This window comes from Leptopilina heterotoma, unplaced genomic scaffold (assembly GCF_015476425.1).
Source record: "Leptopilina heterotoma isolate Lh14 unplaced genomic scaffold, ASM1547642v1 Lhet_38, whole genome shotgun sequence".
NCBI classification, from domain to species: Eukaryota; Metazoa; Arthropoda; class Insecta; order Hymenoptera; family Figitidae; genus Leptopilina; species Leptopilina heterotoma.
This window is the reverse complement of record NW_025111054.1, coordinates 3,612-27,777: the sequence shown is the minus strand read 5'-3', so window position 1 is coordinate 27,777 and position 24,166 is coordinate 3,612. Positions and strand designations below refer to the sequence as shown.

At 28.0% G+C, this 24,166-nt stretch overlaps 2 protein-coding genes across 3 annotated transcripts; one reads left to right on the top strand and one right to left on the bottom strand.

Annotated features, from left to right (window-relative positions):
• Positions 1 to 221: 221 nt before the first annotated feature.
• Positions 222 to 18,876, bottom strand: LOC122505932 (venom metalloproteinase 3-like). Of its 2 annotated transcripts, XM_043617822.1 has the most exons (14): positions 18,742 to 18,876; positions 4,090 to 4,159; positions 3,769 to 3,968; positions 3,564 to 3,650; positions 3,115 to 3,253; positions 2,887 to 3,004; positions 2,681 to 2,810; positions 2,439 to 2,596; positions 2,318 to 2,376; positions 2,089 to 2,215; positions 1,831 to 1,995; positions 1,479 to 1,611; positions 1,213 to 1,326; positions 222 to 1,099 (listed from the first exon to the last, which is right to left on the bottom strand). In XM_043617822.1, the coding sequence occupies exons 1-14, from the start codon at positions 18,748 to 18,750 to the stop codon at positions 1,007 to 1,009; spliced, it is 1,602 nt and encodes a 533-aa protein (XP_043473757.1). In that variant the 5' UTR covers positions 18,751 to 18,876; the 3' UTR covers positions 222 to 1,006. The 2 variants fall into 2 exon arrangements, with proteins under 2 accessions (XP_043473757.1, XP_043473756.1); XM_043617821.1 differs by lacking the exon at positions 18,742 to 18,876 and having other exon boundaries at positions 3,769 to 4,534.
• Positions 18,773 to 20,807, top strand: LOC122505933. The gene is made up of 3 exons (XM_043617823.1): positions 18,773 to 18,995; positions 19,319 to 19,777; positions 20,213 to 20,807. The coding sequence occupies exons 1-3, from the start codon at positions 18,918 to 18,920 to the stop codon at positions 20,549 to 20,551; spliced, it is 876 nt and encodes a 291-aa protein (XP_043473758.1). The 5' UTR covers positions 18,773 to 18,917; the 3' UTR covers positions 20,552 to 20,807.
• The last annotated feature ends 3,359 nt before the right edge of the window (positions 20,808 to 24,166 follow it).

Here is a 24,166-nt window from a genome sequence, read left to right as displayed (position 1 = left end):
TACGTAACCATTTTTAATTTTTTTCATAAATTAAAAATATCTTTACATTATATATATTCTAAAAAATTGGGGAATTATGTAATTAGATTTAAGTACACTCAATTATTTAAATTAAATACGCCAGAAAAATTCAATCAATTTATCAACAATGTGACAAATTTATTATTTTAACTTTATTTAAATAGCAATTTTTATTTGATTACTCTTTGTTCCAACAATATTTAAAAGAAAATATACATTATTTTATAAAATTGAAAATTGCTAACAAAGTATATGGACAACACCCATATTTTGAAATAAAATTTAATAATTTCGCAAGAGTTATTTTCCAGTGAAAAGTCTCATGTCAGGCCACCTTAGGAATTTGCAAGCTTGCGAAAAGCTTGCCTGGCAACAAAGAAGTTTAATGAACTTAATTAATATTAAATTAGTTCGTGACATACGAACTAATGTAAATTATTTTAAATTTCATGGGATCGTTTTCAAAACCGATGAAAAGTTGTCTTTCTTACATATCTTTAATATTGACTCAATGTTACTATGAATAAAGAACGAGAGTTTCAGCGTTTGAATGGTTTTAAATAATTAGAAAGCAATTAATACAATGTAAATTATTCTTATTTTCGATTTAACGTCAGTCTGAATTCCACAAACGATTGTCTTTACGATGAATCGTAGGGTTGGAAGAATTACCGTAAATATTTTGCTCTTATGTATTTTAAAGGTTGTTTTAATCGGGGTAGTAATTTATATTTTAAATTGATTTGATGAATAATTTTTATTAACATGTTAATAATGCCTATAACATAAGTTTTTACTATTTTCTTAATTTATAAACTTTTGTACATTTATACAAAACTTTTTAAACATAAAATTCAATTGATTAATATTTTTCAATACATTTGTACTAAAGAGATTTATCTATATTTATAAACTACTAATTTTTTCTATTAAGATAGATTATTATTATTAAAGTACTGCACATTCTAATGTTTATATTAGACTTTCATTTTCCAATATGATTGCGTCTATCAGAATAATTGTATTGGAAGTACTCATTAGTGTTACTATTCTGGACACAACGTCCATCTATGCAATGCTAAAAAAGAAAATTATTAATATTAGCAATTTGGTAAATTCTAGGAAATGATTATAGTTTATTAAATTTCTGCTCCTTTATTTACAAGTTTGAAAAAGATAAATTTCACTTACATAGCCTTTGTCGCATATGGAACCGTCAGCTCCTGGCAGAGATGTAATATAATCGATTCCATCGTCCGATGCTTTTGCAACACAATACAAATGATCGCATACAGATGTATCATTCTAGTAAGGTAAATATAATTTAGTTCTTGAGTAATAAACCAAAACGTATTTTAATATTTAGTACTTTTAATTTAGCGGGAATAAAATACATTTGGAATTTTGACGTTTTCTGCAAATGAAAAAAACTAATCGAAAATTTTTTTATTACTTACAAAATGAGCTCTAAGAAATCCAGCACTTGTACATTGTTCATCTAATGACAGTTTTTTACCGGGTAATATTATTGAAGAAATATATTCACTGGACATGACTGGTGGGTTACGGAGACATTCTGCACTCTCTTTGCTGTAATATATGAAATTATTAATACAATACAACTTTTATCTGCAGGTTTTTTGTTTTATAATTCTAAGTGTTAATTAGAAGCCAGCGGACACTGTGACTTGGATACATTTGGATGTCAATGTTCGTTCGAGGAATGCTCTAAAGACGTCATTTGGACACAATAGGACGTCCTAACATTATTCTATGCGCTAGTGTTCACTGAAAATAAACTACACTTACTGGAAAAATATTCTCATTGTTTCTTTGCTACAGTATGAAAAGTGTTTCCCATCGATACGCTTTGTGCTCATAATATAGTCATCTGATTCGGTAGTTAAACAGTGTTCTGCCCCGGGGAGACCCAATTGTGATAAACCATGAGCTCCGTCATGAAAAGCTCCAAATCTGTTATTAAAAATATAATTATTAAATAATCCTAACGACTATTAGTTAGATATTTATTGTATATCCGTAAATTATTCTGACAACAATTCTTACAAGTGAGCCAATTCATGAGCTCCATGCAATATTCCTATATAACCGTTTGAGTCTTCGAATGCAGCAACTCCATTAACTATTTTTTCCGTATCATTTTTACGACAGGAACTTGCAACTTTTGCCACACCTAAAATAAGATAGACCGTTAAGGGAAGAGTAGTTAACTCAATAGGAATATAACAGACAATAATTTGAAATATGATGCATATTTAGTCGTGATAAATCATACCTAATATTCCGTCTAAACCATGTCTTTTCTCTTCGTCTGGAGAAGAAGTCAAATCGGATCTAATTTTAAAAAAAAGTTTTTACTTGTGAACAAAAATTTAGAAATTTTTTTTCAATCTTACCCCATCATGTATACAGCCAAATCATAATCTTTTCCGACTTCTAATGAACTTGCGTATAAATTGATACCAATATCATCCAAGACAATATTTCGACTTACTTTTCCTTTAAATTTACCATCTTGATAAATCTTGGAGTTATTTAAAAATGCAGCTTCTTCCTAATAAGAAAAAGTAAATTTACTATTTTATTTTAATTTTAATGCTGTGTTATGGATAATATTTAGAATAGATTAATAACAAACCTCTTCTATAATAATACCAGCAATATTTAATCTCACAGCAGGTTCTCTTAAAGCTCTAAATTTTAAGTCAACAGCATTCCAGAATGTAATAATGTAACTTAAAGCCTCTTGAAGATTACCTTTGTAATGTCTAAAAAATTGAAATAGGAATAATTAATTAAGTTAATTCAAAGTTCTAACGTGTGATAATTTGTTTTTGTACTAACGAATAGAGAGCATGTTCCATGATAACTAATATTTCTGGGTATACAGTATTGGGAGGACTTAGATTTGATGTTGCATTAAGTAATACAGGTACAATACTTGAGTAAGCAGTTTCAGGATCTAAAAACATTTTTTTCGGTTTAAATATATCTTGTAGATAGTCAGTAAGCACGGGAAGCAGACTGTCTTAAAGTCGACTTAAAGATGTATTTTGGAAATTTGAAACTTACTATCATTTTTACTTTTATCAATGACATATACATGATGATCAATTGTTGAAATAGTTTTATTGCCTTTAACTTCACGACGTCTTCGAGCACGTTCTCTTGGTGCGGCTTTCACGCCAACATTATAGTCATAAACGCCATACTGTAAAGAAGAAATTAAAATGTAATTTCACCTCATCATGATAGCAAGTAGGATGAATTTGACCGGCTTGAGAATAATTATTCAAACAGTAACCAAATATCGTACGTATCGATTAAGATACTTTTACATTGGCTGTGCAATTCTCTAAATGATTCAAACGGTTGGAAAAGTTGGTTTAATTAAAGACGTGTTTAAGGGGGGATGGTAGTAATTTCCTAGTCATGATTATATTTAGGGAACCATGACGAATAATCGAACAAGTTTTCGATTATCATAAAATTGCTTAACTAGTAGAAATATTACAACTTACATAAAAATAATATCCATTTGGTTCAGGTAGCTTAACAAACGAGGAATGAGTTGATTCATCTATGTAACTCTCAATATCCTTAAGAGCCTAAAATAATTTAAAAATTGTTTTTTCAGAACAAAATTATTATAATAGACAATTTCAAAATGATTCTCAAAAAAATATAAAATATCGATTTTATATTTTTGATTACAAAAATACTTACATTTTCTTCCCGTCTAAATTGAATATTATTATTTACATTTTTGACCATCCAAACAGGTGTATCTTTGTGTACTAGGACTCCATTAGAAGGTTCTAAATTCACCTTTATGTGATCATCTTTTAAATGAAATGAAAGTACTCTATAGTTAGTATCTAAATCTAATTGTGTGTCAGTAATGGGAACAGTACTGTACTCTATATCTATAAAAAAAGTTAAAAGTAAACATTGTGGAATGTAAAAAATATTACAATATACAAATACAATTTTTTCAAATCGATTCTCTTTTGTAGAAGTAATTTTATTTTTAATTAAAAATATTACCATCATGATGAGTTGATGGTTTTGGAAAAGAGCAAGAAATCAAATCCGATTTTTCAGACTGTCCATGAATCTGGAGAAATACAAAATTTTAAATGTTACTATTTATATATTTAGTAAAAATTTCACTAAAGAAGCATTATCCAACTGAAAATTTACTTATAAAAGTCCTGTTAATATTTTTCAGAATATTGTTTCAAATGATTTTTCAATAAACGGCAATAAATACCATTTTCAAAGCGTTTTTATCAAATTAGAAAAAAAATAATAGAGGTGCGACTTAACATCTTTTGCTTAATATTTTCAAATTTTCTATTATAAATAATATTACAGAAAATTAATAGTTTACCGTATATGCTTCCACAGAAAGCGTAAAAATTACGCCAATCAATATAGACAAGTTAATCATTATAATTAATTCAGAAAATTGTTTCTAATAGTAAAATAAATTTGACTGAATGTCTTTAAAATAATACAATTTTCTTTATATATACTTTTTTTTGTTATTTGCTATATTAATATAATACACGTGTCGAAATTTAAAGTTTAATTAATATTATTCAAGCCACAAGTTTTAAAAGTAAACATAAATTGTATTTATTCGAAAAAAAATTTATATTAAATTTAACTCTTTACAGTTTAATGTTATTAGTTGGACAATAAAATATTTTATCTTTATAAATATTTGTTAATATTATTAGAATTTAATATCGTAGGAAAATTTTTAAATTAATGTTTAATTTTATTTACAGAAAGATATAATATTTTTTAACGTTTCGAAAGAATTTAAAATTATATTTCTATACTAAGGGAACGTCCATAAACTACGTAGACCAATTTTTTGGAAATTTTAACTCCCCCCACGTGGACGAAATTACATGTATTAGCGCCATTTTTTCCTCTTATGGTAGACAATTGCTTGACCCCCCCCCCGCCCCCTAGACGTGCTACGTAGTTTATGAACGTTCCCTAATAAGAATAATTTATTTAATGTTTATTGCTTCATCCTATTGTGAAAATATCAATTTTTTAATTTTTATAGAAAAACAAATTTATAACATATTATTGTATGGAATTTTTTTATATGTTAAGGTTAATACGAATTTTATGTTCAGGAGATTATAAGAAAATAAGAAAATTGAAACACTTAAGTATAATAGAAAAACTAAAAATTTATTATTTAACCATTATTTAAACAATTTAAGGTTTTATTTTTTCAATTGAATGTATTAAGTAAAAACTAGAAATTTTTAGCCATAATTGCACTTTATGAATAAAATGACAATACATTGTTTGAATTATTATTTTATTTTTTATCATCAGTAGATAAGTATTTTCATTATTAGTAGAAGTTTTACTCATGAAAAATTGCATGATTGAGAAAGAAATTGAAATTTCTAGTCTGAATTACAGTCGTATTTTGTTTGTAAAATTGTTATAAACAAATTATGCTGGATAAAGAATGTTTCATCCCAAGCATAAACAAATAGATTTTAAGTAAAACTGACAATTGGATTCATTGTCAAATTCAATAAAATGATATAATCATCACAAAACATTCTTATTTTTTCACGTAGAATCGATTGGCGTTAACAGTTTTTAAAAAATTTAAAATTTTTATTAAATTGTTTAAACAATTGTAAATGGAAGCACTTCAAAAAAGAATTGAATTTTGGGTTAAAAAAATTATAGGTAATTTAATTTAGCTACATTGTTTGTAAAGTTAAATATATATGTATTTTTAGAGTATAATTATTAAAAAGTTGTATCTTTAATAGTTTTGTTAAAAATTATTTTTGAAAAACTGTCCAATTTTTTGACGTTCAGTGTGACGTAACCCCTTAAAGGTAGTCTACAGTTTTATTAATTCAGTAATTCCAAATAGACAGTACCACTTATTAAAGTAAAAGATTATTTTAAGGATGGGTTATTCTGATTCGCGAAATCCTGAAACTTTTTTGTGAGGTTGTGTTATTTCTACAATTAATTATTGTTTTTTACTTTTAAAAATTATTTTTAAATTATTAATAGTTTCTATTTATAAAAATTATCGTTATTCACGGACAATAATATTGTATGCAAATTACATATATTAATATTTAAATGTTCTATAAACATATACAAATTTATTTAACACACTTGAATCTACTGTTGACATAATTGGTAAGGATGATATTAAACATTTATAAGTATATATGACTTAATTAAATATATATATATATTAATACAAATAGTTTAACTTTAATACAACTAATTAAACACTTGAGCATACAGTTTTTCAAGATTACGAAGAATTGAAATATTAATTAAATTGATATATAGGTGGTCAAAGTCCTATGAGAAGTATAAATTTTATAAAAAAGGATGATTTGTGTAAAATCAAAGAGTTTTTTAAATTTGTGCACAAATGTGTTGTGCACTTCGAAATGTCAGCTCAGATCCTCATTATTTTTTTAAAATCTTTAATAAATTTACTTACCTTACAGAAAACCATTTATGTAAAAAAAGAGACATCAATTTGTAAAACTCGAAAGAGTTATCCAACACGACAACATGCCAAAGATACAACACTGGACCAGAACATAAACAACACGCATTCCGTAACTTTTAACAAATGTTAAATACAAATTTAAATAATACTTAAATGATGAAAATTACATGCATTATGTTACGGCCGAACTCCATAACTTTTTACTTTTTAACATACCGAAATCATTTCTTTCAGTGTAGAAATACATATTAACTTATATCTTAAAGGCAACCTATGATTATTTGGTTTGGTCATCATTTGTTTCTTTAATTTAAACACCTAAAATTATCCCATCTTTTTTTGTTTCTTTAAACAAGAATAAAATTCTTAACCTATTAATTGAATTACTAACCAAGTAGAAGGGAAATCCACTACCTTTACAATTTTGAGTTGTCGAGTATAGACAATGTGATTTTGGTTTCGAGTGAAGATCCACGGACAAAGTTCCCTTTAATAAAAGTTTTAAATATTAACTAAGGAGTTTTGAGTAATTTTCTGCATCGATAAATAATTCGAAGATTAAGTAAAGTACATTAAAAGTCGTATTGAGAGATTTGTATTGAAAATATCTTCAATAAGTTAAATAGAATAAAATCTTAAATTAATCCTCTCGTAGTAAACGTTTATGCTCTTTCGGAAACAATGAATATTCAATGAATGAAATAAAAAGGAAAAGGTGGTAACAGTTGTAAGACTGTAATAAAACACTATACAGTAATATAAGTAATACAGTAGGCGTAAATTTATTTAATTCTAAATTCTCGAAAACCAACAGAAAAATCTTACAATCAACAAGATTTTATTATAATTAGTTTATTTATATTTTATTAGTAATTATTATTGCAAAAATCCCTTATATGAAATATAATCGATAAAAAATCCAATTACTTGGATTACAAAAATAAATATTGATAATGCCCAAATATTATTTACCTATAGCATAACAATTAATATTATTTGTATAATTTATTTTAAACGTGTAAACTGTAAAAAAATTATTAATGAACTCACCAACTTTTCATATAAATATTTTAATTATAAACAGAAAAGAATCCTATTACTTTTCGGAGGTGAATCACTCATATTCACACCTGTGATACATTCTTTATAGAAATTCTCTCTTCCTTGTTTCTCATCTTTGTTTATTCTACAATTGCCTTTATTTTATTTATTTTGAGATTACTCTTCTTATTTATTTAATTTAAAATAATATGAAAATTAATTTTAACGTTTAAAAATCGGGGTCACTGAATTTAAACTTTTAATTAATTCTGATACTTTAATAGTAAAAATGAGAGAATATATTAATTATTTTCAAAAATATTTAAATTCGTGCAAATTATGAAAATTCTCAATTCAAAATCGTGTTTCACTAATTATTAAAATTCTATTCTATCAAACGTCATAATTGTAGAGTCATTGATGATCAAGTTTTTCTTAAAATCTTGCACAATTGTTCTTTTCTTTTCCAGAATTGTATAATTAACAATTTTTCTTGTGTATTCACATTAATTTATAATAATTAATCAAAGTAGATACTATTTTTATGTGCTTTAAGTGAGGTCGAATCTAAATTCTTAGCAATCATAGTAAATTGTAAATTTTTTTCATGCAAAATCTTTTGAGTACTTAAATTTGCTGAATTTGTATGTAGTTAAGAATACAAAGTTTAATAATACATTTTTATATAAAAACAAAAAAATGTATCTACGTAATTAAACGTAATTTAAACCTTTAATTAAATCCTAGTAAAGTTAAAAAAAATATAAGTAGTTTACGAGACATAAGTAAAACATTAAAAGATTTCATTGATTAGTTTTCGCGATGCGTCGGTAGAGTTGAAGGTCGCACTAGACCTTGCCTTAACTGCTTCATTTCACTTTTTAAAATAGTTAATGCATCCCTTACAGAAGAAATTGATTTTACGCCACTTAATGACGCTTATCATTTCCACAACAAAAGCAAATGAAGCCAGAGAGTATCCGATAATTAGCAAGTAAGAAACAATCAGTAGTAATTTATCCTTTCCAATTTCTTCTGGTGAGGAAATCTTATGTGCATCTTCATAATCTCTGTACAAAATTTCAGACAGTAAACCGTGTTCTGATGCTTTTAGAATTATTTCGTTGAAGCGATCAAGATAGGGAGATCCATCTTTTGCCAACCAGGTCAACATAAAATATCCCATAGGTTCCTTCATTACTCTGCCGTTAAAATCTGATTCCATCTTGAAATCCATTATAACTCTTTCAGTTGTAATACAAGTTACATTTGCAAATTTAGTTAAAATCTCCAAGCATTTGAAATTTGAATTTACACCAGAAAGATTATCAATTTTTTTGCCCAGTTTTCGAATATAAGAAATAGAACTTGTTAGCAATAATTTTTTTACCAAAGAGGACGCTTCTGGTGTTAGAGATGAGTTAGCAAGTTCCTCTAAATTTGAAATTTGTGGTTCGGCTTTCAAAGAGATGTCCAAGATCACTGAGTAGAAATAACCTGAGTAGACAATGCAGGTCAAAATCAATATACCAAAAACTATTCTTTCCGTCGACTTCTGAGGCTCTCTGGTGACAGGCAGTCCCATTATTATTTGACTGATGCTGAAAGTTTGCCAAGTTGTCCTGTTGAATTTTAAAATCCGAGCCGTGATTCCCATGCTTACAATAGCAAATACAGTTGCCAGTAGCATATAAATGAATTCATTTGTTATTACAATCACGTTAGTGAACTTTATCTTAATTGGAATCACAGCAATTAAAGAATGAAATCCAACAATTCGTATTAGTGGGTTTGCTGTAACATTATTACTTACAATGTTGTGCTGCAAAAGATTTAATATCATTTCGACATTATCTTCAAATAATCTGTTATGACCCAAATTGAATTGTAAAGAGTCAGTCATTAAAGTTTTAACTGAACAATTCATTAACTTTGAAAAAATCTGTGTGAATCTAATGTATTTTGTATTCCTTGACATTTCATTCATGTGGCCACCAAAAGCGAATAATATTTGGTGTCTATGAACGTTTAGAAGCTTGTTTGGAAACCATTTGGTCACAGCTCTTACTTTCTGAACTTTGAAGGTGTTTCTAAAACAATTTACTTCATACAAAATTGGCACTCTGCATGCTTCCATTGACAATGATTTTTCGTTTTCTCTCGAGTGTTCTAGCACTGAAATGTCAAGAAAACCTTGTGACCAGAAATGTGATAGAATTTCCTTCATCGAATGAGATTCTTTGTGGGAAATTAGGTTAATCATACATTTTGGATACGAATGTCCCTGTGATAATTGTTTCAGTTGCATAAGTGTAAGATGCACTTTAGCCCAAGCGTTATCTTTATCGCCATTAAGAATCATAATGAATAACGTCGTTCGCCTTGGTGGACGTGTTGAAGGTGGAAAGTGCTTTTGTAAACCAATTTGCAGTTCAGTGATACTTGTACTGAATGATGGAAAGTGTTTAGAAATATCTGTGATCAGACAGTTGGCGCTTGAACTTGAATTTTCGAACAGATTATCATCAATGATAAACATTACCTGGTGCAGTCTCGACTCTCTTCTTAGATACTTTATTAACCCTTGAGTATAAGTGTTTCTGATTGACACTCCAAGAATAACTACTCCGAAAAATGTAAAACAAACACAAATGTTTATAAACTTCATCATTACTTTCATATTTCACTACTAAATTTGATAACTTCAAACATTTATAATTTCACCTATAATTCTATTTTTTAATGTTACCTACTCAAAAGTCCATATAAAACTTGACTTTATTACATGCAATGCCAACTCTCTTTGAGCAAGTATTGACAATAATTTTTTGAAGGTAACATTTGAAGAAAAAAAGAAATTATCAGTTTGAGATACAAAAGGAGATTAAGAAATAGCTTCTGAAAAGTATTAGAAAAATTCTAAATATATTACTTTTACAATTAGAAAATGGTATATAATTATACAGGTTTGTTGTTTTTTCAATATTTTCCATGGTTACTATCTCACTAAAATATAAAAACGAAGCTGAAGTAGCGATAATAGAAAGATACCGTCTTTTTGAAACAAATAAGTATGCTCTATATACTAGTATAATTGGTGCTTCTTAAGAAAATTATTGCAACTAGTCCTTGTAAAAGAAAATAATTTTTTTTGAACTTTATAATTGATTTTTCTTAACCAGAAGTTTTTTAAATAAATTTTTTTATTTTACTGTTTTTTGTAAAATTGTGTCGTAAATTTATATAAAAATATAAACAAATAAATAATCTACCAGTAAATTTTAGGTTTTTAATTAGTACCAGTACAGTACAGTCGTTATATTTATATGGTTCATCATAATGCAACGTCTAATGGGCCCGAAGGATTTTCCCTACTTTTAATCCTAAAAATCCTTAATTGACAAAATTACCTTATTTTAACAGTAATACAGGGAGTAGAGGCTTTTCGCAAAATTTCACATGAGGTATATTGATTTTGAAATATACAAAGATGCACCATGTAATATTGGGCAAGACTATTGATGGCAATCATCCTAGAAAAATTTAAAATTAGATTAATGATAATTGTTGCGAAATTTACAGGGTGGTTCATCAATCCTCGTCCCTGTACACTTGCTAACAATTGTAGTAACTGAGGTATGAAATTCACATACCAATTAAAGGTGAAGAATGAAAGATGAAGATGTAATGAAATTCCTTCATTATTTTGCCATTAAAATCCGATTGCATCTTGAAATCCATTACAACTCTTGTAATGAACCATAAGTTCATTTTCATTCTTTTTAATTTGTTTCAAAATTTCTTAACTTTAATTTCTAAATAATTGTGTGTAACCAAGAAATTACTTTCACAATTATTAATCCGAATTATTAATAAAAATAATTCCGATTAGTTTATTGAACCGCTTTTCTTTAAAATATAGAGTCATAAAAAATGTGGGATTTGTAATAAATATTAAGCCATCCATCAATCGCAATAACCTTACAAAAATGTAAAAAAAATCTAGATTAGTAATAATGTTGCGAAATGGGAAGGGAGGTTCATCAACCCTCACTGTACATTCGCTAACGATTATTGACTAATATTCAAAGGTATGATATTCACATACCAACTAAAAGAGGTTTATTGCCTAAGAGGAGTTCACTCATCTCTTTCAAATATTAAAGAAATTTCCACGATCAAGGAATGTCACAACAGTCCAATGACCGTTGCTGACTCCTTAAAAATGGTTCTATATAAACTAAAGTAAGCGCCAATAATTTGCAGTCTCGGGTCAGCAAGAAGTCTACGCGCTGAATTATTTTATAATAATCGACAGTCTTCATCGCGAATCACACTCGCTGTCATCAGACAGTGATTAACACACGTAAAATTTGCTCGTCATTAACCACTCTCTGATTAATCGGAAAACCGCGATTTAATCGAAGGATAAAATCCACACGTTGAATTGAACCGTCGGTTCCGAAAGCTCTTGTGCTAAAATATTTATTTTTAATTATTGTACTTCGTAGTGTTCTGTAAAAGCCTTTAAATTCATGTGAGTGTAAAAAAAAGGACTGAGAATTAAAAATTGTGAACAAATAGCTACATTGTGCTTTAGGTAAGCCTTATTATATTGTAATTTAATCTTTCTTTTGAATGAATAAAAGATAAGTCAAGTTTAAATAAATTATTCTTTACTCATTTCTAAACGCTACCAAATTACTAACGAGACGCAACTTGCGACAGAGAGAACGACCCACGATAATAATATAAACAATCAAATTTAAAACTTGATTGGTTGTTGTAGACTCCGAAGAGGAGAAAATTAAACAATTAATTTTCTAAACAAAATTTATTTACAACACTCTTTCAGTTGTAATACAAGTTACATTTGCAAATTTAGTTAAAAACTCAAAGCAATTGAAATCTGAATTTATACCAGAAAGATTATCAATTTTTGTGCCCAGTTTTCGAATATAAGAAATAGAACTCGTTAGCAATACTTTTTTTGCCAAAGGGGACGCTACTGGTGTTAGAGATGAGTTGCATTTCTTACACATGCATTGATGCAACCAATGGTGTTTACGTAGCAGATCGTGGAAATGTCAAGACTAAGCCCATCTGCGCATCTGTCTCCCGCGAAAAACTTTTGCAAAGCAAGTACAACGCGAAAGGCGGACGAAAATCGAAATAGAATTTTTGAAACCGACGTTTTCCAGTGAGAACTGTTTTGAGTGAGGTGTAAGTTAATTAAAATATTAAACTATTTGTGAATCTTGTTGCTCAACCAACCAGTTCCTACGCGTAGTACCTGCACCGTTCTTGATAATTGGATAATTGTTAACTCGGGGTTAACCCTGGGTGAGTGACGAAAACAGCCAAAAGCACCAGTACCAGTGGACAAATATAGCATACGCCATGTTAAATAGCATATCCTTTCGAATATATCCTTTAAATGAAAATATATTAAATTTCTTTAGGATAGTTTTGAAGATAGATTAAGTTAATTACTCTCCAAGATAAACTTTTGTGAATCAATCTAACAACGACACAATTTTGTAAAACTCGAAAGAGGTAATGAACACCACTATATGCCAAGGATACAACACTGGACCACAATAAACAACACGCATTCATAGCCTTGTTAGTAAGCTCCTCGTGGAGGCATCAAAGCAATCGCGAAACGCCAGGACGCGCCCGTCAGTTAATCGACCCCCAATTTGAAGGACCACTACAAGATAGTGTCCAATTTTGGGACTGACGAAAATAAATAATAGGTAAAAGTTTCACGAAAGTGAAACCCAACCCAAATTAATTATTTTCGTTGTTTTGAAATTTTAAAACTTAAAATTTTCATTCGTGTCTATAATTAAAATCACGCGTAAAGTTTAAGTTCACAGACTAAAAATTTGAGTCAATTCGAAATATCAAATTCAATGCAAGTGCGTGTTTGAATTGCAATTTCCTTCCCAAATTGTGAATTGTTTGTGCGTGTGTGTTTTGCTTATGCCGCATAAATTTTAAGGGCCTAGAGTGAAAAGAAGGAAGAAATTTTCGCCCGCTGAATTATTCAAAATTCCAGCGGTAGGATTAAGGTAATAGAATTACCTAATAATAATAAATTAATAATTAATTAATTATTAATTAATAATAATAATTAATTAATTAATAGGTATTAGAATTAAAACTTAGAAGAGAGAAGGGTGAGTCAAAGAAAATTCGTATCGTTCCTCTTCAATATTCTGTTAAATCTTTCTTTACTGTAACTTTTCTCAATTTTAAAAATAAACTTAATTGTTTTAAATTTAATTCTTGTCTTATTAATTACTAATTTTCCTTTTAATGATTAAAACTAAAATTCAAAAGGTGTTGCTTGGCAGACTCTTTTAAAAGAGAAAACGGACCTACAAATAAAAACAGTAGGGTCATCCGGTCCTGGCAGCTTGATTTCCTCCAACGAACCTCCGCAGGCGCGCGGTAGAATTATTTTCATCGCTCAACACATTAAATTTCCTTTTTATTAGAATATTGAATTTAAAATAATTTTCCGTTCAACATTTTAATTATTTTTGTTCGTAACAAGCTGATGAATGCTGACTGCAAGGGACGTCAGCATAATAAAAGGGGGGCATTTGTTACGGCCGAACTGCGTAACTTTTAAATTGTAAACAATTAATTTATAATACTAAAAGAACTAAAATTACATACATCATACGATTTTGTAAACACATCTTAAACATTTACACAAAAACAAACCTTTGTAATTTCACAATAAATTCCTTTTCTTTAACAAACATTTTGTTGACCCTTTTGAGAAATAATTAGAAAATATAAAAGCAAATTGCTTAATATAAGGAGTGATGCATCCAAGTCACTGAACTCGGATCACGCCACTGACTAAAACTGCAAGCTTGCAGAATTGTCTTGACAACAGTCCGGTGCAATAAATTTAACATACGATTTCCCCACTTGATCGTCTTTCAATAAAATTGATTGACACTGGAAAATCTGGGCAGTTTAAGCCAGGCCGTTGTAGCCGGCAGTTTAGGCCCGCAGTTTAGTCCAGGCCATTGTAGCCTGAAGTTCAAGTCCGGCAATTGGTTGTAGTGATCGTGAAGATCAGAATTAAAGTTTGCATCCCTGAGCAAGGGATTTTTTTAGAAGTAATAAGGGTTAAATGAAAGTTTGTTGGAAAAAGTGAATAAAAATGAATATAAAGAATTTGTGAAAGAAATATAAAATAAAAGAATTAAAAGAAAATATTGAAAGTAAAGTGAATAAAAGTAAATATAAAGATTTTGTGAGAGAAATATATAAAATAAAAGAATTAAAAAGTTTAAGTGAAAGAATTTAGTATCAGCTAAAATAAAATAAATTCTATAAAAGAATATTAATTTGAATATATTTTTAAAGCCAATCTTTATTTACGGGGAGTCTTGAATTTTGTGCAATTAGAAGGAATATTAAAGTTCATAGTGAAATATCAATCTAGTGAACCTAGATTAGGTATTTCCTGAATCTTCGAGAATAATTTGTATACGGAAATATTTATAAAGGTTAAAGAAACAGAAATTGGATTAAAGTGACGAATAGACAAAATTACCGAGTAGTGAGTATAAAACCTTTGAAACTTATGTTTCCTCGAAAGAGCTCAATTGTCACTGGGTTCTCCCAGGACCAATAGTCTGAGTTAATAGAAGGAGTTGAAGCAATCGAGGAAAGATATAGCAACAGAAATTCAAGATTATTCAGGGGAAAAAATTCCTACTTGAAATAAGTAAAAATACCATGATCTGCATAACCATCTTTATCAAAGATAAAACAAAAACATTTTTTAAAAACACTTTAATCAAAGATTTTAGGCATACGCCATGTTAAATAGCATTTCCTTTTGAACATATCTTTTAAATGAAAATATATTAAAAATCGTTAGGCTAGTTTTGAAGATAGATTAAGTTAATTACTCTCCAAGATAAACTTTTGTTAAGCAAGATAACAAGGACACAATTTTGTAAAACTCGAAAGAGTTAATCAACACCACTATATGCCAAGGATAAAAAACTGGACCACAATAAACAACACATATTCATAGCAGCTGACAAGGGACGTCAGCATAATAAAAGAGGGGCATTCTACTTTTTGAATATTATAATCTAATGTGCTTCAACTAGACAGAAATCTAATTCTCTATAAATAATAGATTTAACTGAATTTAACATTCCTTTGAATGTAATATGCCTAAAAAAACACAAGAGCACTATACAGCTTCATCAAAAAAGGTTTTTTCTTTATTTGAAAACAGTTTAATAGATACAAAATACAGTTTTATGATTTTTTAAACAAAATTCCCCACATTTAGTCAATGACTCTTAAGCTATCACTTTATATTTTTAAAAAAGGGCAATAGATTTAAATTCCTAAATTTTAAGGAAATAATGTCTTTACAACACACTTCTACTTAGACAAGGTTTTTAATAGTCGCTCCAGACCTTACACGGAAAAAATTTGTTTAGGGAAAGTTCCCGAACAGTATACCTGAAAGGTGGATATGAGAAAAAGTTGAGGTCTAATCTTGCATTACACTAAAGAAATTCACGAACTTTACAAAAATCTGCCATGAACTTCAATAATTTCTATTGTTGTACACGGCAGATTCCTAAAAAGTTCGGGAATTTTTTTTAGTGCAATGAAAGATTAGACCTCAACTTTTTCTCATGTCCACCGTTCAGGTACAGTTTGGAAACTTTTCCTGAACAAATTTCTTCCGTGTACGGTAGGGTGCAAAGATGCCTTCTTAGTTTAAACGTGTTGCACTAATATGTTTTCATGGAAACATATGAATGTGACACGTTCAAACTAGGAAGGCATGTTTGCTTTTAGAATTATTTCGTTGAAGCGATCAAAATAGGGAGATCCATCTCTTGCCAAAATTATGGTCTATGATTGGAATTATTTAAAACAATAATTCCCGAAAAGTATCAAATTTTGTAGACAATTTTCCGTTCTCACGCCGAGCGTGAGATCTCCAAATCAGCAAAAATTGCATCGACCAATGGGCCCAAAAATCTCACTCTACTTCTACCATCACAACCACCTCTTCTAACCCAAAATCTTTCCCCAGATTTAGAAGCAAGGAGTAGAGGCTAAGAAAGAATTTTCCAAATTGGCAATACGACTTTTGCTGTGTTAGTAAGATCCTCGTGGAGGCATCAACGCAATTGCGGAACGCCAGGAAATTTGTAATCAATAATTAATTAGAATCCACTAATTTTAAATGATTTATTTGTTTCCTTAGAGCATTTAACGTTTACCACAGGGTGATTGTGTAGAGTTTTCTAAATTAACTCTATTAGTCTCTTATTGATTTGTTGTATTGGAATTTCCTAAACAATCTTTAAAATAACCTTAAATTAACTGAATTTGCTAATAATTGAGCTTTACAAATATAGAGTAAGTTAATGTATTTTAAAGTGATTATAAATTTTATCCAGGATTTTTGAAATTGTAAATATTGACCTCCGCTAAACGGGATTGAAATTCATTGTTTTAATAACAAAATCTATTAGGTATTTAACAGCGGTGATCCTGTATTTTAAATATTAAAACTAATTTAAGTTTAACATTTCTAAAGTAGAATATTATTAAAATAAATGATAAAAAATTTTTACACAAATTAATTAAACTTTCTTATTTTAAAAACATTAAATTTATCAATCATTTTAGTTATTTCCAAAGGTTTTTTAATTTGATAATTCTGTTAATATAGTCTTGCTATTAAATTCAACAGAGATAGATCGATTAGTGAGGGCTTTCAAATATTAAATGTATGCTAATTTTTTTTTGAAAAGTGGATTTATCAGCTTATTTGAAAACTTGATCTTCAATTAATATCTTGAAATTCAATCATCACATAATGTTTCTTTACTTTTTCCTTTTGTTCTTACATTTTTGTATATAGATCTTCACCTGATCTGAGTGACATGTTTCTCTTTTTATACCGGAACTATATTTTTAAAAATAACTTCGGCTATACTGAAGGAAAAATTTTTTTGTTATCCTAACATCTACCCCGTTTTTATAAACTTTCAAAAATTTTTAATAAATTATATAATTAAAGAAATTACAAACTTGTAGCATTTTTCTCAATCCTATTAAGAAATAAAACCTCCTCAAAGAATTTTCAATTTCTACAATCATAGAAGGGGCCGTTTATAGGCTACTCTCCTTCTTCATTCATATATCAATGCCTATTATTCAGTTGAGCCTATAAGTAACTAAAAATTCGATTTCGTGTAGCATTGACTCTCCAACCAAGAACGCTACTGGAATTTCAGTCGTTAAAATTTGTTAATTACTGTTACTAAAATAACCAAATTTTTCAAAAATTTGACCTTTCAGTTTGTTATTAAATATGACCTTTTGAATAACAGGTGCTTGACCATCCAAAGAAGGGGCCGTTTATAGGCTACTCTCCTTCCCCATTCAGACAAGACTTTAAAAAACCTTTGATTTGGAATGTATTTATTAAATAAAATTTGTAAATTGTTACTACAAGCCACATTATTACAAAATTCAAACACAATAATATAATTAAAAATATAGTTGATTTATGCAATACGGCTCGAAGTAATTTTTAAAAATTTATTATATCTGTATAGCATTTTAAATTTAAGGGTCAAGACATAAAACATTTTTTTTTTGATCAAGTGTGCCCACTGGGATTCTGATAACAATTGCGCGAAAAAACAATTTTAACTTAAACAAAGAGTTACAGTTCTCTTTAAAAAAATTGGCACACCTTTAACATTTACAAACTTTAATCAATCATAATAGCAAAACATAATTACATTTAACAATAAGTTTTTGAAGAAAATTGTCCTATTTTAGAATATTTTAGTTGTAGCGAAGCCAAAATAGCTCAACATTAAGAGTGGTGCATCTAAGCCACTGAACTCGGATCCAATAACTCTAAATTTGCAGGTGCTCAATTAATAAAAGCTCATCATTTGATATAATTTTAGTAAAAATTAATTAGAAGATAATTACTACGTTTTAATGATAAATAATAATTTCAAGAGAAACAATATTTTGATTAAAAAAAATACGAAATACAAGAAGACAATAAAATTATTATCACTCACGATTTCCATGCACGATTTATCTACTTGATGTAAACATTTTTTTTATAGATCTACTTAAACAAAAACACGAGAACCGAGAGAACGTTAAGAAGTTAAAATAAATAATATACAAAGTTTTACATAAAAATATTTGAATATTTTTCATTAGGTAAAAGTGAAAAATAACAAATTTGAAAATGAATAATTTAATGCATATTATTGTATTCAATGTTAATGTACCTTTTTTCCTGATGGCATTTGCTGTTGCGAGCGGGGTAAGAAAGTTTCTTTTGTTAAATTTATTTTCTTTTTAACAATCACATTCAATTTAATAATTTTCACCATAAAGTTGAGCCACTGATGACATGGCAACTACTATACATACTTGTTTTTATGTACATACTTTAACATATTTCATTACCAAAAAAAACTTTTTTAAGGTGGCTTTTCTGTCAGAGAAAGACTCAATATTATAAATTCCTAATTTATATCGTTTATAACAGTCGGGATCGACTTTTGTCGATTTCTAATGAAATTACTCTTATGAATTCCGAATACCTAATTAGAAAATAATTAAAACTTTTTAATGAAATTGTAGGAATATCAGCAGGAGTTAACAGAAATAAAAAAATCGATAAATTATAATTACAACTTATTTGTAAATGAATTACATAGCAACAGATATTTAATTGGCAATTGTTCTGGTAATATTTCTTTCGACAGAAGTATGAATACTTACAATGACGAAATAAAATATATAGTATCATTGTATAATCAATCTACTACCCCTGATGACAAACGACTTGAGAATATAGATAGAATAATTGTAAATTGTTTAATGAATTTAAGAGAAGACGTGAAACAATTTGAAGTCTGTAGAACTAAAAATAAAACATTTAAAATCGATGAAAACATAAAAATTAATGTGATAAGGGCATTTTTATTAAATAAGAATGAGGAAATTTCCAGATATAATTGGATCTTAAAAAATTTTCGTCCTTCACAAAGTGAAAAGGAAATAAATGATTTTCAACGAAGAATCAATTCGGAAACAATGGTATGTATATACAAATTTATAAAAATAAATTATTATTTTATTGCAGCGCATGAAAAACTCATAAAAGTGTTTTTGTTAGAATACTATTATTTAAACGTATTTCTATGTAGAATTTTTAAAAAACTGAATTTTAAATTTTATGATTTTGAATTAATCCAAGTTGTCCTACGTACATAATTGTTTCACTGAATAAGAAGCTATCGAATTGCATCTATTGAAAAAACAATTAAAGGTTCATTCCGTGTTGTGCGTCAAATAATATTACCTTGCACTTTTTATTGGTAATTTAAGTCCAAAACTAAAAAGCATGGGGGGGGAAGTTAGCCATCGCTGCATTATTGTTATGCAATTACATAATCGTTGCATATGAAAATACTTATAATCTGTATATAAATAATTAAAAATAATATATTGACATTTTATTAATTGTTCCAGAATAATAATTTATCGTCTCATGATGTATACTTGAATCTTAGACAAGTCTATTATAATACTCTGAATAACTTTAACGATAAATTTGAGTTCATTCTTTATTGTACACAGGAACCAATTCAAGCAATTCGACATTACAAGACATTTATTGTTAAACTGAAAACAGCACTTTCTAAGTATGAAAATTATGGTACTATAATTACAATGCATGAGAATGAGATTGCTGAAAAAAGTTATAAAGATTTTAAAAATCATTTACAATATATTGATGAGTGTACAAATCTTACAAGAAAAGTTTCAGAAGAAAAAAAATCTCTTGAAGTAATTACAGTACTTCCATAGAATAATCCAAAAGTAAATCTTAATTTAAGATCAGTTTTAAGTTCAGATCTGTCTGCTTAAGTATATTAAGTCCTTCAAAATCCATTGTGTAAATTCAGCGTAAATTTCGTGAAACAATAGTTTCTTTTGTAACAAGGGCGCAAAATAGGTGATTTCGCCAAAGTCGTAATCACCTTTGCGCCCATGATGCGAACATAATTTTTTGTCCTAACTGCATGGAAAGTATGGCATTGAGAGCACGCACGATTAAACGCTCATATTAGTTAAAAATTAAGCTCTATATAAACATTATATCGAATGAAGTCTATAATGATAGAAGTTTTAAAATAGAAATAAAAAAATAATGTATTTTGGAAACATAGTATTTATTTAGAACGTAGTAATTAATAATTAAACAAAACTGAAACAAGAACTTTTAAAATTGACAATTTTGATAAACGAAATGGGAACAAAACCAAATGTCTCATAATTTTTTTTAGAGAAAATAAAAAAAAATTGCAAATTTTTAAAGGTAAAATAAAACAAGTTGAAAATATTTGCAGTTCTATAGTCAACTTAAAAAGAAAGTCGAAAATGTCGCATTTTAATGAAGAAAATCGAATAATTAACAAGCGGGCGCAAAATACTTTTCCGCCCGCTCGGAGGTAGGGGAAGCGGGCGGAAAATACTTTACCGCCCGCTAACGTCATACAAGCGGGCGCAAAACTTTGCGCCCGCCTTAAGTGCCCGAAATGACATACTTTTCGTGCAGGTAGGACAAAAAATAATTTTCAAAACTTGTAAAATATACCATCTTGGATGCTTTTTACATACAAATATCATCCAAGACGGTACTTTTATAAGTTTTTCTCGAATTGGTACCTTTATTATTATCATAACACGAAATGGTATCTTTTTCAACTATTTTATGAAATGGTACTGTTCTCCACTAACCGGATGGATTATTAAATAATTTGTAATCTTCGGGAAAAAAGTATACTTATTTCCTTTAGTGTAAACAAAAACTTGAATAAAATATGGGATAAAAAATTTTCGTTATTATTGTTTTATTTTAATAGCTAATAAAATATTAATGTAAGTTAAGACAACTTTCCTTTTAAAATGGAAGTCATAACAAATGAAAGTTATCAATATTAATAGGAAGTTAACATTTTAATTTTAAAAAAGTAACTTCAATATTCTTATTGTATAATTACTAATATTTCGAAATACATCATTATTGAAATAAACAAATTGAACTCTTTTAATATATATTAAAAAGCCAAGGCGGTCCCACTCGGTACCGAGGACCCGAATTTAGTTTTGTTCTATTTAACTTATTGAAGCACTTTAATATACAGTTAAAGTTGAATTTTATTAAAAATAAAGATTTTTATTAATTAAATAAATCAAATTCATCTTTAACACTATTGAAATAATAATTGTGTATATATACGTTACTAAGAAGATAAAATTTAAATAATAAAAATTAAATTCTGTATTTTTATTTTATTACTAATTTTATTTTTAACAACTGGTGGCAGCGGTGGGATTTTCTCTCTTTATTTTGAAAGGGTTGAATTTAAGAACTTTGATTTTACATATAATAAAACAGAATTATTTTTTTAAATTTCTCCCTCAAATATGAAAAATATAAATAAATTAATATGAAAATTGATAGAGAACTTCTAAAAGTAGATAAACGATCCCACAAAATTTAAAAAAGAAAAAATTTTTTTGTTAAGATTTAAAAGAAATGAAATGATGTTAAATTGTAAAAAGGACTAAGATATAAATAGAATCAAGAAACTTCAGAATATTATTAATTGAGTCAAATATTCTTTATAGAGTAAATACAAATTACTCAAGAATATTGCTCAATGTTAAATGTGATTGCATTATAAAGTCACAGTACTTAGATGATGATATTACCAATAAATCTGCAAGGTAGCAGATAATCATTTAGTGATAATTAAAGATTACAATCATAAAGTGGGCCTTTTTCACCAAAAATCATTCAATAAAAAAATCGATGACAAAGAGTAATGTTTGCTCATTTTATTTGAAATTAGATTATCCTATTAATAATTTCTAAATGTTTTCAATGGAAATTAAATATCATTAAATGATACCTAAAAGATTTTATAAGTTAAATTTCAATTTCACGAAAACTTTTAAGTCTCTTTGCAATAAAAAGATAACTATAAGGTTTGTAAGTTTGACACAGTCAGTTTAAATTGTGTGCAATCTAATCTTATGTATTAAAAATACTAGATAAATATAAATTAATGATTGTTGAATGTTATATTGTTACAGGTGATAAAAAATTAAGTATTTTTGCCCGTCTGCGCGTTGAACCCTAGTGATAGACACGCGTAATGTTAATACCACAAGAGGCGAACGAAAAATTTAATAGAACTCTTCAAAGTCCGGTGAGAGATATAATTGGGTAAAAATTGGGTCCAATAAATAAATTAATTAATCAATTTTTTAAAATCTAGTATTCCTGGAATTAACTCGAATATGTCAATTGTTGCACCGAAAATTATGGCATTTCTTTCTTAACACCAGAATGAGTTCAATAACTCATTACTACTAAGGTTGTTAACCCTAGGGTCGTAAAATAAAGATATTAATAATGTTTGTCAAATAATGAAGCAACATTTATTATGAGTAATTTTGTTTATCTTTGGCAATCATGGATTAATATACGAGTGACTTGCTCGTTCAGTAAGTTTCCCCTATTACTATCTCTTACTCATTGCTTTTAGTAATTTTGTTTATAAAAATAAATATTAGGCTGGCTTTGTTCATATGTATTATGTAACTTACGATTCTTCTAAAACAATCAACTAAGTCAACTTTAAGAAAATTTCCCTGCAATAAGTTTGTTGAAAGCTTTTCTGGTTTATTTACCAGAAAAATCAAAAATATTCATTTCAAATATATTTTCAGTTGGCGATTCTATGTGGAATGCAATTGTTTTATGACTGTACAAAAGAAACATGTTCATAAATCCCTTAACACAAAAAATTATAAAATAATTAAAAAGCGAGTTGTCATTCATTCATTGCAACCTTGTAGCACACTTTTATGTCAAGATTGCAAAAACCAATCATTTTAAGGTTACAACAACCTTTTTTAATTAGTCAACTTTTTATAGGGATTGACTGGAATTTCTCTGACGTTTATATTTATAGCTCGCAAACTATTAGAACTAGTGTCAATAACAGTGATTTTACCTTTAATACCAATAAATGTAAGCTCTTACCTTACTTATATTTTTTGCTTATCTAATTATCTACCCCCACAGCACCGAAACTTTCCTAAAAATTTATTAAATATTTACTTGCAATGTTCGGAATATGTAATTGCAATGTTTATATTGAAAGTTGTGTAAAGATTTAAATGTCCCGATTAAATAAATAAATAAATAAACTAAACTTTTCAGTTAAATATGCCGAATATTGCAAGTAAATATATTTAATAAATTTTTAGGAAATTTTCGGTGCTGTGGGGGTAAAAATGTCCGCAAAAGTAATTCAATAATCCACCATTCATCAGTGTTTAATATTAGACCTCAATGCATCTTTTGTTGGGTGTTGTGGTCCACGAAGGGTATTTCCAATAAGGTAA